The sequence below is a fragment of the Mastigoproctus giganteus genome, chromosome 10 (assembly GCF_048544385.1).
Source record: "Mastigoproctus giganteus isolate SK-2022 chromosome 10, ASM4854438v1, whole genome shotgun sequence".
Lineage (NCBI taxonomy): Eukaryota > Metazoa > Arthropoda > Arachnida > Uropygi > Thelyphonidae > Mastigoproctus > Mastigoproctus giganteus.
Window position 1 is genome coordinate 93,638,979 of NC_143584.1, and position 16,344 is coordinate 93,655,322.

At 38.5% G+C, this 16,344-nt stretch overlaps 1 protein-coding gene across 2 annotated transcripts in view; it reads left to right on the plus strand.

Moving 5' to 3' along the window:
- The window catches only part of LOC150079161 (centromere protein X-like), an 87,299-nt gene that overhangs the window by 55,878 nt on the left and 15,077 nt on the right, over window positions 1-16,344 (plus strand). For both annotated transcript variants that reach the window (XM_090383526.1, XM_090383527.1), the window contains 2 exons: window positions 11,829-11,860; window positions 11,964-12,020. In XM_090383526.1, coding sequence (XP_090239652.1) covers window positions 11,829-11,860; window positions 11,964-12,020 — 89 coding nt within the window. The remainder of the gene's footprint in view (window positions 1-11,828; window positions 11,861-11,963; window positions 12,021-16,344) is intronic.

Genomic DNA, 16,344 nt, shown 5'->3' on the forward strand with positions numbered 1-16,344 from the left:
AGAAGTTTTGAAACAGTAATCCGACCAAAGAAAAGAAGAAAAGAAATCTCGCAGATCATCCCGTTTTGCATTCTTGTAATGCCAAACAACATGAAGTTGGGAATAGCCATGAGATTAAGGCTCCATTGGAGAAGAGACAATCACCAAGTTGTGTACTGAAGTGCCTAAAGGACCTCTCACTTCGACTGTATATTTAGAAGGGTTGTTTGTGAGAAAAAGATCAAGCGTGGCTGTATGATTAGGATTGTCCGGTATCCTTGTAGGTAAATGAACAATCTGTGCAAGGTCATTAATAATTGCAACAGCCTCAGCATCTCGACCAGTTATTTGTTATTTGGTTTTTTTTAGGAGCATTAGCAACTAAGGCCATATTGCTCCGGGAATATGCGGTGGTCATTCCCTGACCTTTCCGCATCCTCCGTATTTGGTGGTGACGGGCTCGAACCCCGGTCTAATCAAGAAGCGTGTGCTACGCACTGCTGCTTCTTCCCACCTGGCTACAGAGGCGCCGACTCGACCAGCTGGGTCGGTGCGACTAGAAAACGGAAACCAGCTGGAATTGTTAACATTAAAATCACTAAGGAAAATTACGTCACTGTTAGGAAAGTTGGACTGGAGAAAGTCAAGTTGCAAAGAGAGGAAGTCAAAGAGTTCCAAGTGATTAGTGGAGTTGGGAGAACAGTAGATACAACAGATGAATTTGACACAATGAGGTAGAGAGATTTTAAGCCAGAGAAAATCAAAGAGAGGAGATTGCAAATTGCCAAGTCTCTGACAGGGAAAATCAGAACGGACATATGCACAAGTACCACCGTTGAGGTGAAAGGAATCATACAGCGAATAATTTGGTCATCTCAGATGAGCAGTAGTTGAATCAACCGATAACTGAGATTCTGTCAGAAAAAGTACATGGGGTTTGGCAGACTGCAAGTGGAAATGGAGATCGTTGAGATTAGAATTGAGACCACGTATATTTTTAAAATGAATTAGGAAGTGCTTGGGAGGTTTAGATCTTTTTGCAGATAAGCTTGCCCTATTAGTTTGACAATTCATGGTGTATTCAAAAGTTAGAAAGAGTGGGTGGGACATGCTATATGAAGTAATGAAATTTTGGATATGGTGTGCACATGGTAAGAATATACCCAGATCCTTGACATAACGTAGGTAAATGAATAATCTGTGCAAAAGCCTCAGCATCTCGACCAGCTGGGTCGGTGTGACTAGAAAACGGAAGCCAGCTGGAGTTATGAAAATCACTAAGGAGAATTACCTCACTGTTAGGAAAGTTGGACTGGAGAAAGTCAATTTGCAAAGAGAGGAAGTCGAAGAGCTCCAAGTGATTAGTAGAGTTGGGAGAACGGTAGAGACAACAAATGAATCTGACACAATGAGGTAGAGAGATTTTAAGCCAGAGAAGATCAAAAAGAGGGGATTCCATATTACCAAGTCTCTGACAGGGAATATCAGAGCAGACATATGCACAGGTAAAACCTTTGAGGTGAAAGGAATTACAGTGAATAATTTGGACAACTGAGATGAGCAGTACTTGAATCAACTGATAACTGAGATTCTCAACGATGTCCATTTCCACTTGCAGTGGAAATGGACAACGTTGAGATTAGAATTGAGACCACGTATATTTGTGAAATGAACTAGGAAGTGTTTGTGAGGTTTAGATCTTTTCACAGATAAGCTTACTCTATTAGTGTGACAATTCCTGGTGTATTCAATAGTAAGAAAAAGTGTCGGGGACATACTGTATGAAGTAATGGAATTTTTGGATATGGTGTACACATTAGCATTAGTACAAAGGGTACTAGGAAAGTTTTGCAATATGACGCAACAATGAATCACAGGAAGCTGCATGTTGAGACATGTTCATACGTGCATAGTAGCCGCCGCGCCAAGTCGATGGGCTCAGTTATTCATTAGTAGTGAGAGTGTAAAGTGCTTGCGATGGCATCGTGGTCACGAAATGAGATAAGGACAGTTTTGCGGTATAATTTCGTGCGTGGTTTAACCATAGACCAGTGCTTAGAAGAAATGACTCTTGCACTAGATGATGATTGTCCACATCGTACAACGATATTCAGGTGGTATAGAGAATTCCAAAGGGGAAATTTCACTCTGGAGGATTCTGAGAGGCCGGGAAGGCCACGAACGTCAGTTACGGAGGAAAACGTTACTGCTGTGAGGAAAATGCTTGACGAAAACAGGCGAGTGACCTACCAACAGATAGAGGATACTTTGGGCCTAAATGCACCAGCAATTCGTTCGATTCTGCAAGATCATTTGCACGTGAAGAAACTTTGTTCTCTCTGGGTGCCGCATCAACTGACTGAAGAGCAGATGACACGATGTGTGACTTGGTGCCGGGAGATGTTAAAAAAGTTTGATAAGGGACAATCTCGGTATGTGAACAACATCATGACAGGTGACGAGACTTGGCTGTACTATTACGATCTGCCGACCAAGGCTCAAAACAAAGTTTGAGTCTTTGATGATGACGACACACCCGTAATTGTCAGAAAATTCCGATCTGTAAAGAAGAAAATGATAGCTGTATTTTTCAAATCGAGTGGAATTGTGGAACGTGTCGTTTTGGACACGCAGAAGACAGTCACAGCTAAGTGGTATACTGAACAATGCCTGCCTAAAGTCATTGGATCTATGAAGAACCTGCGGCCAAAGTCAAGAATTGGACACCTGGTACCTCCATCACGATGATGCTCCAGCTCACCGCGCCAAAGCCTGCACCGAATATTTGACCACGACAGGACTGAAACTTCTCGAGCACCCTCCCTACAGTCCAGACCTTGCTCCCTGCGACTTTGCACTGTTCCCGCATGTGAAAATGAAGCTAAAAGGGAGGCGGTTTTCCAGTGATGAGGACCTTCTACAGGCTTGGGACAACGAGTGTGCTTTACTCCCTAGTGAAACTTGGCAGAACTGGTTTAAAGATTGGTTTCGGAGGATGGAGAGGTGTATTGAACGTAGAGGAAATTACTTTGAAAAAATTAAATAAACAAAGCTGTATTGCAAAACTTTCCTAGTACCCTTTGTAGAGGCATATGATGCAAGAAAGCAAGCTTATGCAGCCAAAAAAAAAAGAATGCTCTCATTTAACTCCCCCATTCGTTCCAAATACCTGCCCAGTTCAGCCTTAAATTTATTTAGGCTATCAACTTCCACAATAAAGATGGAAGTCTGTTCCACCAACCAACTACCCGCTGGCTAAAGACAAACTTCCGCACATCTATCCCACAACTATCTTTTCTCAATTTGAATTTATGCCCTCCCAGGTGATTATTTTGAGGAAGTGGAAGAATCCCATCAGCATTGAGCATGCTCAAACCTTTCAAGGCGTTATACACCTCAATCAGAATACCTCGCAGGTGCCTAGTCTCCAGACACTATAATTTGCAAAACTTACGCCTTTCTTTGTAAGAGCAACTCTTTGTTCCTTTCACTAATCTTGTTGCCCTTCTCTGTACTCATTCCAGCAGCTCCTTATTCTTCTTAAAATGAGGCTTCCAGATCTGTATAGAGTACTCAAGGTGTGGCTTGACCATTGCCTTATACAAGGGGATAATCACCTCCCTATCCCTGCTAGAAAAATTCCTGTATATCATTGACAAGACACCAAGAGGTACTCTGGCAGCCTGTCTACACTTTTCAGAAAACTTCATATCTGCCTGCACAATTACCCCCAGTTCCTTTTTGTTCTGTACCACTGTCAGTGTAGTACCAAAGAGTTGATACGTTACTGTGGGGTTACTGTTTCTAATATGTAGTACTTTACATTTCTCAATGTTAAACTTCATTTGTCACCTCTCAGCCCATCTGCTCAACTTTCCTAGATCCTGTTGCAGCAGTGTACTGTCATTAGTGTTCTTAACAACCCTACCAATTTTTGTATTGTCTGCAAATTTGGATGTTAAGCTTGATAAACCGTCATCAGTATCATTTATAATTACAGAAAACAACAATGGACTCAACACTGAACCCTGAGGGACTCCACTAATAACATTAGTCCACGATGAGCAGTGTCCATTGATTACCACTCTCTGTCTTCTCCCACTCAACCATCCCTTTATCCATAGCAGCAATTTTCCTCCAATGCCACACTGCTCCAATTTGTGCAGCAGTCTTCCATGTGCAACAGTATCAAAAGTCTTTCTAAGATCCAAATATATGATATCAAAGTTATTCCCTGCATCCAGTTCCTTTGTGACTACAACATAGGGAACATCATAGTATCCAATCAGATTGGTCAGGCAAGACTTTCCCTTAACAAAACCATGCTGTGTCCAAGCTATAACTGAAGTCTTGTCTAGGTGATCCTGCAGTGCTTCTTGAACCAGTGCTTCCATTAATTTTCCTGGAACAGAAGTTAAACTAACAGGTCTATAATTACTTGTTCGCCTTTGATCCTCCTTTGTGAATTGGGGTCACATTTGCACAACTCCAGTCCATGGGTACTTCCTCTGAGTCCAAAGAAGCTCTCATTATTATGGCTAAGGGTTTTACTTCCTTTTCTGCACCCTTTAATATAACTGGATAGATCCCATCCACCCTTTTTTATGTTTATCTTCAAAATTTCTCCTCCACTCTCCTCTCAGTTATTTCAAAATGATTTAGCTCACTGCCAGTGTTTAATTCACCTATGGCAGTCCCCTCCCTGAATAACTCCTCATGTGTGAATGTAGATGCAAAATACTCATTTAGTTTGTTAGCCACCTGAGCAGGATCATCAACAGTTCAACCATCAATATCCAGTTCACCAATGTGATTCATCCCTTTCCTTCTATAGTTTACATAGGTAAAGAAATCTTTGTTGTTTTTCGTTGCATCCTTTGCCAAACATTTTTCATAATCTGCCTTTGCCTGCCTAATCTCCTTTGTGACGGTTACAGACCACCTTCTATCATAGGCTTCCATGCCACCCATTAATTTATATGTATCCGATGCATTTTTTTTCTCTGCTGTATGTCTCATTAGTTCATCTGACATCCATTTAGGCCTAAACCTTGAACAATATTTCCTAGTTGGTATGTAAAGCCTAGTAGCTTCCAAGATAAATTCTTTGAATGCCTCCCATTTTGAATTTGCTGTTGGTAACATCATCAGTTGGTTCACCGTATAGAGTTTAAACACTGTCTCAGACCACCGTAGCTGCCTTTGCGAAAGCAAAAACCCTTCCCTTTACCCCTGATGGTAGTTACCTCTTTGAGTAAATCCCACTTTAGCACACTGTGATCACTGCCATCTAGTGGTTCCTTTATCTGCAGATTCTTAATGCATGAAGAATCACTACTGATAATCAGATCAAGAGTATTACTCCTTCTAGTTGCCTCTTGAACATGCTGATGTAGAAAACAATCATCCAATAAATCCACAAAAGCCTTGCTAGTGTGTGAGTGTCCAACCCACAAATTCCAGTCAATATCTGGGAAATTAAAATCTCCCATTATAAGACTCTCTGATTTACTGGCCCACTCTATTTCCCTGTACAGTTCCTTATTATAGTCATCAGAGTCATTAGATCTATAACACATTCCTACTCTCAATTTTGATCTGCCAATGCTTATGTCACCCCAAACTGACTCGACACTGCACTGTCCAGCGATGTTGACTGTCTTCACTTCCTTGGATTTTATGTGTTTCTTAACTAATAGCATAACCCCTCCTCCCTTCCTAACATGTCTATCCTTTCTGTAGACGTTGTACTCCCCAAATTCCAGTTCTGCATTCCTTATATCTCTGTGACACCATGTCTCTGATATCCCAACAATATCTGCCTTTGATGTTTTGAGCAGTACCTCAAATTCATCAAATTTATTTACCAAACTCCTAGCATTGGTGTATACGCAAGTATACATGTTGCACCTGTTCCTATTCTTAGCTACCCTAACACAACCCATGTTTACTTGTACCGCAATGACTCCCAGCAGTCTCTGAAATACCATGTTTCTTGTTTTCCAGGCTGCTGCTGATTCCAATAGAAGCAGTGCAAGAATCACTTTCACCTCTGCCAGTGGTTACTGTTAATCTATTAGTCCTTGTATCCCTCCAAGCTAGCAGTTTTCCGACCCACCTAACACTGCCTCAATAGCATCAGCAAACATTCTTGCACCCTTTATATTTAAGTGTATCCCATCCCAGTAGAAGCAGTCTCTCCTGTTAACAAGTACAGTCCAGGCTGAAAAAAATTCTATCCCTTGAGCCTTGCACAATCTTTCCAGGGCCAAATTGATCGACAAGGCTCTCATCATATACTCCCTCCTATCATGTCCGGGCAGATTTGCAGGCACTTTCAAATTCAACCCTAATTCACAGCTTTTTTTCAACAGTGAACTGTACGTGTTAAGTAATTCCACCAGTTTCCTACTCTTAATACCATTAGTGCCAACGTGTACAACAATATCACGTTTTGTGCCCTTAAGAATATACCCAGATCCTTGACATAATGTGGCCTCGAAAATGCCCCCCCGCATACACACTACTCGGACTCCCTCCAGTCACTATCTGGCAGAGTAAATGTAGCAAGATTATACACTAGCTGATCCGGAAGCCTCCTGAAGAGTTACCAATAGGTTCGGTCCGCTGTACTAACTAGCGGCCGGCCTGCGAACACCGTTTTAGAGCTATACCTACAGCAAATGTAAGGAAGATTGGATCTCGCCATGATGTTAATCATAACCTCAAAAGTCATCAGTCATACTGCATGATGAAAGAGATGTGTGGTACTACACTCAGAGAGGTGTAAAATGAAAAAGACATGGGAGTAATTGTGCTGTCAGATTTGAAGTTCTCTGAGCAGTGGAGACGGGCAGCCAGAGCAGGTCATGTAGATTTGTCAATGATGTATATGAATTTTGTTAGCAGAGACAAGGAGGTGATTGAGTATTGCGTACTGGTCTGCAGGCCTCATTTTAGGAAAGATATAGAGTTGCTAGAACAAGTAGAGAGAAGGGCAACAAGATTGGTGAGAGGAACAGAGGGGTGTACTTAAGAAGAAAGGATATTTCTAAATTTCCACTAGTTGCAGCATCTGGAGATTAGGCACATGCGAGGTGATCTGATTGAGGTGTATAAGGCCTTGAATGGTTTGAGCAGGCTTAATGCTGATGAGATACTTCCACTTGCTCAGACTAAGAACCGGAGGTGGCATAGATTCATATTGAGGAAAGACAGTTGTAGAATAGATGTGTGGAAGTTTGCCTTTAGCCAGCGGGTAGTTGATTACTGGAAAAGACTTCCATCTGTTGTTGTGGAAGTTGATAGCTTAAATAAATTTAAAGCTGAAGTAGACAAACATTTGGAGTGACCGGATGGGCAAAATGCAAAGGTTATTTTATTTAATTGGCTGATGCTGTTATAAGCTTGATTTCTTGCATCATATGCCTCAACTAATGCTAATGCCTTTTTTAATTGAATTGAAAATTTAATTAATTTTTTAAAACCCACTTCCACTTCACCCCTCTGTTAAAACTAAATGATGAATATTAAAATAATGAACATATCTCTTTTAATTAAAATTGCTTTGTTTTTCTTGAAAAAGATATAGAATGGGGATATAGCATACACCTAGCATTAGCATTAGTAGAGGCATTTGATGCAAGAAAGCAAGCTTATGCAGCATCAGCCAAAAAAAAAAACCCACTTCCACTTCACCCCTCTGTTCGTTCAAAATACCTGTCCAGCTGAGCCTTAAACTTATTTAGGCTATCAACCTCCACCACAAGGGATGGAAGTCTGTTCCACCAACCAACCACCCGCTGGCTAAAGGCAAATTTCCGCACGTCTATCCTACATCTGTCTTTCCTCAATTTGAATTTATGCCCTCTCAGGTGATTTTTCTGAGCTAGAGGAAGAATCCCATCAGCATTGAGCATGCTTAAACCATTCAAGGCTTTATACACCTCTATCAGATCACCTCGCTGGTGCCTAGTCTCCAGACACTGTAATTTGCAAAACTTAAGCCTTTCTTCGTAAGAGCACCCCTTTGTTCCATTCACTATTCTTGTTGCCCTTCTCTGTACTCGTTCCAGCAGCTCTACATCCTTCTTGAAATGAGGCCTCCAGACCTGTATACAGTACTCTAGGTGTGGCCTGACCATTGCCTTATACAATGGAATAATCACTTCCTTATCCCTGCTGGAAAAATTCCTGTATATCATTGACAATACTCCATGAGCTACTCTTGCAGCCCGTCTGCACTGCTCAGAAAACTTCATATCTGCCTGCACAACCACCCCCAAGTCCCTTTCATTCTCTACCACTGTCAGTGTAGTACCACAGAGTTGATACGTTGCTCTGGGGTTGCTGTTTCCCATGTGTAGCACTTTACATTTGTAAATATTAAACTTCATTTGCCACCTCTCAGCCCATCTGCTCAACCTTTCCAGATCCTGTTGCAGTAGCATAGTGTCAGTAGTGGCCTTGACAACCCTGCCAACCTTTGTATCGTCTGCAAACTTGGACATTAAGCTTGATATACCATCATCAATATCATTTATAAATACCGAAAACAATAATGGACCCAACACTGAGCCCTGAGGGACTCCACTAATAACATTAGTCCACGATGAGCAGTGTCCATTGATTACCACTCTCTGTCTTCTCCCCCTCAACCACCCCTTTATCCATAGCAGCAATTTGCCTACAATGTCACACTGCTCCAATTTGTGTAGCAGTCTTCCATGTGCAACAGTATCAAAAGCCTTTCTAAGGTCCAAGTATATAATATCAAAGCTACTCCCTGCATCCAGTTCTTTTGTGACTGCATCATAGTATCCAATCAAATTGGTCAGGCAAAACTTCCCCTTAACAAAACCATGCTGTGTCCGAGCTATAACTGAAGTCTTGTCTAAATGATCCTGCAGTGCTTCTTTAACCAGTGCCTCCATTAATTTTCCTGGAACAGAAGTTAAGCTCACAGGTCTATAATTACTTGTGTCAGCCTTTGATCCTCCTTTGTGAATTGGGGTCACATTTGCACATTTCCAGTCTATGGGTACCTCCCCTGAGTCCAAGGAAGCTCTCATAATTATGGCTAAGGGTTTGCTTACTTCCTTTGCTGCCTCCTTTAATATAACTGGATAGATCCCATCCACCCTGGGTGCCTTTCTTGTGTTTATCTTCAACAGTTTCTCCTCCACTTTACTCCCAGTTATTTCAAGATTCTGTAGCTTACTACTAGAGTTGAATACACCTCTGGCATTCCACTACCAATTTTAAACACACCACCAACCGTTTATGACTGATTGAATAAAATAAAATAAAATGATAGAAAAGACTGTAAAATAATATTTACAAAAAACTTTTAATAATTTACAAAAAACTAAACTATAACAAAAGTAAAATAAGTAAATAAGTTAAAATGCATTAAAATATAAATATAAAAGCGATAAAAAGACGATAAAAAACACTAGAGCTTTCGGAGGTGTCTTCCTCCTTCCTCAGTAATAGTGAGACTTAAATGACACATCCTTAAATACCAGGTTCACCCCCTTTTTGAGGCGGTGGTTTTGACAAGAGACAAACGTTTTAATTTTCCACGGGTCCAGACCACTTCCGGTTCTGGTACAAGTGAAAGGGATGCTGAGTATGCGCCTGGTCATCCACGTGTGCCGTGACCTTGGTATTTAAGGATGTGTCATTTAAGTCTCACTATTACTGAGGAAGGAGGAAGACACCTCCGAAAGCTCTAGTGTTTTTTATCGTCTTTTTATCGCTTTTATATTTATATTTTAATGCATTTTAACTTATTTACTTATTTTACTTTTGTTATAGTTTAGTTTTTTGTAAATTATTAAAAGTTTTTTGTAAATATTATTTTACAGTCTTTTCTATCATTTTATTTTATTTTATTTTATTCAATCAGTCATAAACGGTTGGTGGTGTGTTTAAAATTGGTAGTATGGATTATCCCAACCTCAGAGGCCTTATTGCAGATATACTCTGGCATTCCCCTCGCTGAATAACTCCTCATGTGTGAATGTCGATGCAAAATATTCATTTAGTTTGTTAGCTACCTGAGCAGGATCATCAACAGTTGACCCATCAATATCAAGTGGACCAATCTGATTCATCTCCTTCCTTCTAGAGTTTACATAAGTAAAGAACACTTTGCTGTTTTTCTTTGCATCCCTTGCCAAGGATTTCTCGTAATCTGCCTTCGCCTGCCTAACCTCCTTTGTAACTTGGTTGCATATGAACTTGTATCTATCATAGGCTTCTGTGTCATGTGTTAATTTGTAAGTATCCCATGCATTTTTCTTCTCTGCCATATGCCTCATTAGTTCATCTGACATCCATTTTGGCTTAAACCTTGAACAATATTTCTTAGTTGGTATGTAAAGCCTAGTAGCTTCCAAGATAAGTTCTTTGAATGCTTCCCATTTTGAATTTGCTGTTGGTAACATCATCAGTTGGTCCCACTGTATAGAATTTAAATACTGTCTCAGTCCATCGTAGTCGCCTTTACGGAAGCAATAACCCTTCCCTTTACCCCTAATGGTAGTTACCTCTTTGAGTAAATCCCACTTCAGCACACTGTGATCACTGCCACCTAGTGGTTCATTTATCTGCAGATTCTTAATGCATGAAGAATCACTGCTGATAATCAAATCCAGAGTATTACTCCCTCTAGTTGCCTCCCGAACATGCTGATGTAGAAAACAATCATCCAATAAATCCACAAAAGCCTTGCTAGTGTGTGAGTGACCAACCCACAAATTCCAGTCAATATCTGGGAAATTAAAATCCCCCATTATAAGACTCTCTGATTTACTGGCCCACTCTATTTCCCTGTACAGTTTCTTATTATACTCATCAGAGTCTTTAGGCCGATAGCACACTCCTACTCTCAATTTTGATCTCCCAATGCTTATGTCACACCAAACTGACTCAACACTGCACTGCACTGTCCAGCGATGTCGACTGGCTTCACTTCCTTGGTTTTTATGTGTTTCTTAACTAATAGCATAACCCCTCCCCCCTTCCTATCATGTCTATCCTTTCTGTAGACGTTGTACTCCCCAAATTGCAGTTCTGCATCCCTTATATCTGTGTGACACCACGTCTCTGATATCCCAACAATATCTGCCTTTGATGTTTTGAGCAGTACCTCAAATTCATCAAATTTATTTACTAAACTCCTAGCATTGGTGTACACATAAGTATACCTGCACCTGTTTCTATTCTTAGCTACCCTAACACAACCCATGTGTTTACTTGTACCGCAATGGCTCCCAGCAGTCTCTGAAATATCATGCATCTTGTTTTTCAGGCTTCTGCTCATTCTAATAGAAGCAGTGCAAGAATCTCTTTCACCTCTGCCAGTGGCTACTGTCAATCTATTGGTCTTTGTCTCCCCCCCCCCCCAAGCTAGCAATTTTCCGACCCACCTAACACTGCCTTGATAGCATCAGGAAATATTCTTGCACCCTTTCTATTTAAGTGTATCCCATCCCTGTAGAAGCAATCTCTCCTGTTAACAAATACAGTCCAGGCTGAAAAAACATATAACATACTACTACTAATAACACCTATCGATCCAAGATAGAGGTCTATCATTGTAGTACTGCAACGAGAAGTAATTTATATTAAATTATTTATAGCCTCCCCCTGCCCAATAAAACCGAATGGTGACTTTTATAAACCGTACATCTGCTGCTGCTTGACTCTCCCCCACTTTTTTGTCAAGTTGATAGTTAAGATTGTGTTGTTGTTTTTTTTCTGTGTATGCATTCTCTGTGCATTTTTTAATGTGTTATGGATAACAGTGATTAAAAATGCTTTTTATACACTTTATTATTTAGAAGGAGCTATTAGAGCTGCTGTTCAAGCTGATGTAAGTAATTATTTTTATTATTTTTTACGTTAGTTTTGCTTGTATAGTTTAGATTTAAAATTGTTAATCTGATTTTATAATATAGTCATATGTATAATTTCAGAATGTTGGTGATAGAACGGTAATCAACCAACATCTAGAAAAAGTACTACCACAGCTGGTAAGTATCTCATTTCTTTAGTTTCTGGATTGATTTTCATCTAATTATTTGATGCATTTCCTTAACAACAGATGCTTATTGCAGTAGCTGCGATACCATACCATACCATACCATACCATATATACAGTTAATTTGAAGTTCATCGGACCAAAATATGTCAGTTTTGATTTAAATGGGTTCGAAGTATCTGCACAAGATAAGAATACCATTATTAAACAGGGGAAAATTTTTTTTAATGTTGGATATCCTTGTTAACAATGTACAGAATTTTCACAATTAATTTTAAATGTTAGAACCTTTTAGTTTTGTTGTATGTGATTAACATTAATTTAGTCGACATGAGAAAGATAAAAAATGTGCGATAAAGAAATTCAATCAGTTTCTTCCATGTAATAAAGATTGCTAAGTTGCTGCCATTACTGATTACATAGTTTGATGTATAAAATCTCTACATTAAAATGCTAGGTTGTTATTTAATACATATAATTGTACATACCTGTTGTGTGTGTGTATTTTGGAATATTATTTAATTTGCTGCTTAATCCATGTAAAAAGATGACATTTCTCTCTTTTACCACTGTCAGTTATTCAGTAAATTTTAACTTAGCAGTGCAAATTACCTACACCAGTTACAGCCAAGTAAGCTGGTTATACAGTAATTTCTTGAGCCAGTGGCAGTTTGATGTCACTTTAGGTCAGCTGTAAAAATGTATATTTGACGATAACAGTTGTGAAATTTTATCACGATTGTGTGGAATTAAATCTATTTTTTGAAATCATAAATAAAATACTATTTATGGAAGAGATTATTAACCATGGGAATTGCTTAAAAGGAAGAGAATACACATACACTTAAATAAATATAGCATAACCAAAAATATATATATACATGCACCAATTTGTAGAATGTTAGTTGGAAAATTTAGTTAGAATTGTCCAATTTGAATGTGGAGGTATGCCAAGTTAAAAGACAAGAGATATAAATTTTTATATATTTTGTCTTTTAACTTGGCTTGGCAAAGTAACTTTGAAGAGAAGAGAAGAGGAAAGCTCATGAAGCAGCTTCCAGGGTTAATATATTGTTTTGACTTAATTTACATGAAAAAAAATAATAATAAAATAAAAATAATAATGTAATTCTATAATTGTAATCAAACACATTTTTCCAGCCCATCCACACTTTGCATTTTCTGCCCCTTGTCACTCTCAGCTATTATGTCAGACTGGTCACCAGTTCATGCAAGTGCTCTATCATAGTTACATAGTTATAATTGGCAAGAGTAGTTTATATTGCATTAAGTTAAGAGTTTTACTGGATATGTGATAATGCCATAAGAGGAATGTCATCCTTTCATATGAATTACAAATATATTGAGCAGGATATCACAAAATATGGACTCTCTGTCCCTCTCTATTATGTATCAATGTACCTACCTGCTAAATAATGACATGTTTTGATGTACAGTTCATATGCTGGGTGTTTCCTAACATGAATGGTACTTTCGGCGGGATTGATTCGGGACTTGAAAACAATGAAAAAAGTTTATCTGCCCGAAATTACTTTGTTTCAAGGTACAACAATTATCCAACTTACATTAAATCTTAGTTGGCAGTCAAAAAATGACAAAAACAGCAGATGCAGATTGTCTTTACTTCACCAATCAGTTTATGGCAAAAAAAAAAATAAATAAATAAATAAATAAAAAAATTTAAAAAAGGCAAAAAATATTTTAAATGGCAAACTTCTGACATTATGTTGTATAAGATCAAAAACATAATTGAAAACAACAGTCAAAAGAAAGAAACCAGCCTTTCAAACTATATATTTAGGAAAGATAGGTGGGGAGGGGTCATGCTTGTTATCAAAGATATATATATCTATATCACTTTTACCATAACGACAGGTGTTTTCTGACTTACATAGTGCTGTAAATAATTCTTTATGGGTAAACTTTTCCAATGCAAAAAAATGATAGATACATGCACAGATCAAAAGGGAATTTCACTATTTATCAATATCCGTATTTAAATATAAGTTTGTTATAATTGGTGTATTTTATTTATAAAATACACCAAACATACTTTAAATGACCACTTTGCACATTTAATACATGCTTGGACACACGCGCATCCTCATGAATTCTTGTTTGTTGCCACAACAGCCGACTATTTATAAGATGGTCTGAGGGTAGTAATGTTTCAAATGAGAGGAAAGATAAAGTTTTGGTTACAAATCTAAATAACTTCAAGGAGTGTGTCAGGTTAGTAAACTATAGAAGATTACATTGTCTCTACTGTAATGTGAGGAGTGTTGTCAATAAAATGGCTGAATTTGACTCCTGGTTAGGACAACTAATGCTGATATAATAGGGTTAACAGAAATGTGGCACCACCCAGAAATTGGTGATGACGAGCTCTACTATGGTATGTATAATGTATTTAGGGAAGATAGGTGTGGAGGGGACATGCTTCTTATCAAAAGCAGCCTGAGTGCAAAAAGAGCTTTTGCTGAGTCTGAAGTTACATCTGCCAGCATAGAATCTGTGTGGTGTGAAGTTGGAAGCAAAGGAACAATGAGAGTGGGAGTAATCTATGGACCAAAAGATTGTAAAGAATATGACTGAGTCCTGACATACAGATGGAATGGGCAGCAAGTGCAAATGTCTTATTATGGGTGACTTTAATCTGCCCCAGACTGATTAGAATAAGTGGGAGGGAAACACTTTTTAAAATAAACTAGATAATTATTATTTGTACCAGCATATTAGAGAAAATACTAGGGGCAAGAATATTCTTGACCTCATCATTACTAATAAATCAGATGACATCACAAGGAACGTGTAGGAAACATTGTCAAGAAGTGATCACGCAATTGTCAGTTGGAAGATGAAAAAAGATTTGCAGTAGTTAAAGGCATGGGTTTTAACTTCAGAAGATAGGACTTTGACAGTTTAAGGCACAATATGATATCTGTGAACTGAGTTCACAGATATCATATTGTGCCTTAAACTGTCAAAGTCCTATCTTCTGCCAAGGGATGGCAAATACATTTGAATTATGGAATACTTTTAAAGGAAAAATCACAGAAGCCACGAACACATACATACCTTTTAGAAAATATTGCAGGAGGAGGATGCCGAAATGGATCACTGCAGAGCTGGCCAGTCAAATAAAGCCCAAAAAAATAGCACAGGACAGTTACAGAGCAATGAAAAGTATTGAAACCCACAACAGGTACAAGTTGATCTGTAATAGTACCACAAATAAGGTCAGGGAGGCCAAGCCTATGCATGAGAAAGCATTGACTAAGAGAGCAAAGAATGGATACAAGGAATTTTTTATGCATGTGAATATAAGGAAGAAAAAAGTGGATCAGATTGGACCCTTGTGCACTGGGAAAGTCTTAGACAACCTAACAAGTGGCAACATGATAAATCATTGATAAGCAACAAAAGTTAAAAGTTCTTTAAGAAAACAGCATATAAATATAGGTAAATAAAAATACGGCAGTTTAGACTTTTAATGACATGGAAGTATCCAACTTTAATGTCATTAATTCTGATATCACTAAGAACAAAATCTTATTGATTAAATATCCTCAGTTACGAGATTAATGACTTTGAAAGTGAAATATATATTTTTCTTTATTTGGCAGATTGCATGGCGACTGAATGTTAATGACACTTGAATAGATTTAACTTTCATATTTTAGTTGTCATATATTCACATCTTTCTGTCTTGCTGTTAGTTGGCTTTGCACCATTATAAACATTCTTAATCTTAATGATGCAGAAATGGCAACAAAAAAACTCTAATATAAAAATTATTTTTCATTTAAAATAATTTTGTGCTGCAGTATAAAGTAGGGGGCAGATTACTTAGGGATGCTGTACATATGAAATTCAGTGCAAGATACAAAAGATTTAATCAACCCCAAGCATGGCATGTTCATTGGTGCCAGACAACCAGTATGATTATTTCAGAAAGTGCAACCCTTCTGGGGTTTTCCTGTAAGTTGATGTCTCAAGTCAAGATTTATCCAATAACATCCAGCCAGCTATGGTCCTGTGGTCACCTCTTTGATGCAAGGTCAATGGAAGGTTGTACAGAATAACAGAATAACTACAGTCAGTCAAATTATCATTTGACTGACTGCAGACAAGTGGTATCCAAAGAGACATTTCAGAGTGCACAACTTATCTGACCTTATCATGGATAGAGAATCACAGCCAATCACCATAAGAGGTTCCACTCCTCTAACAAACTCTAATAATATAAAAACAACAGTAGACTCAGGAACACCAGCACTGGAAGATTGGGAAAA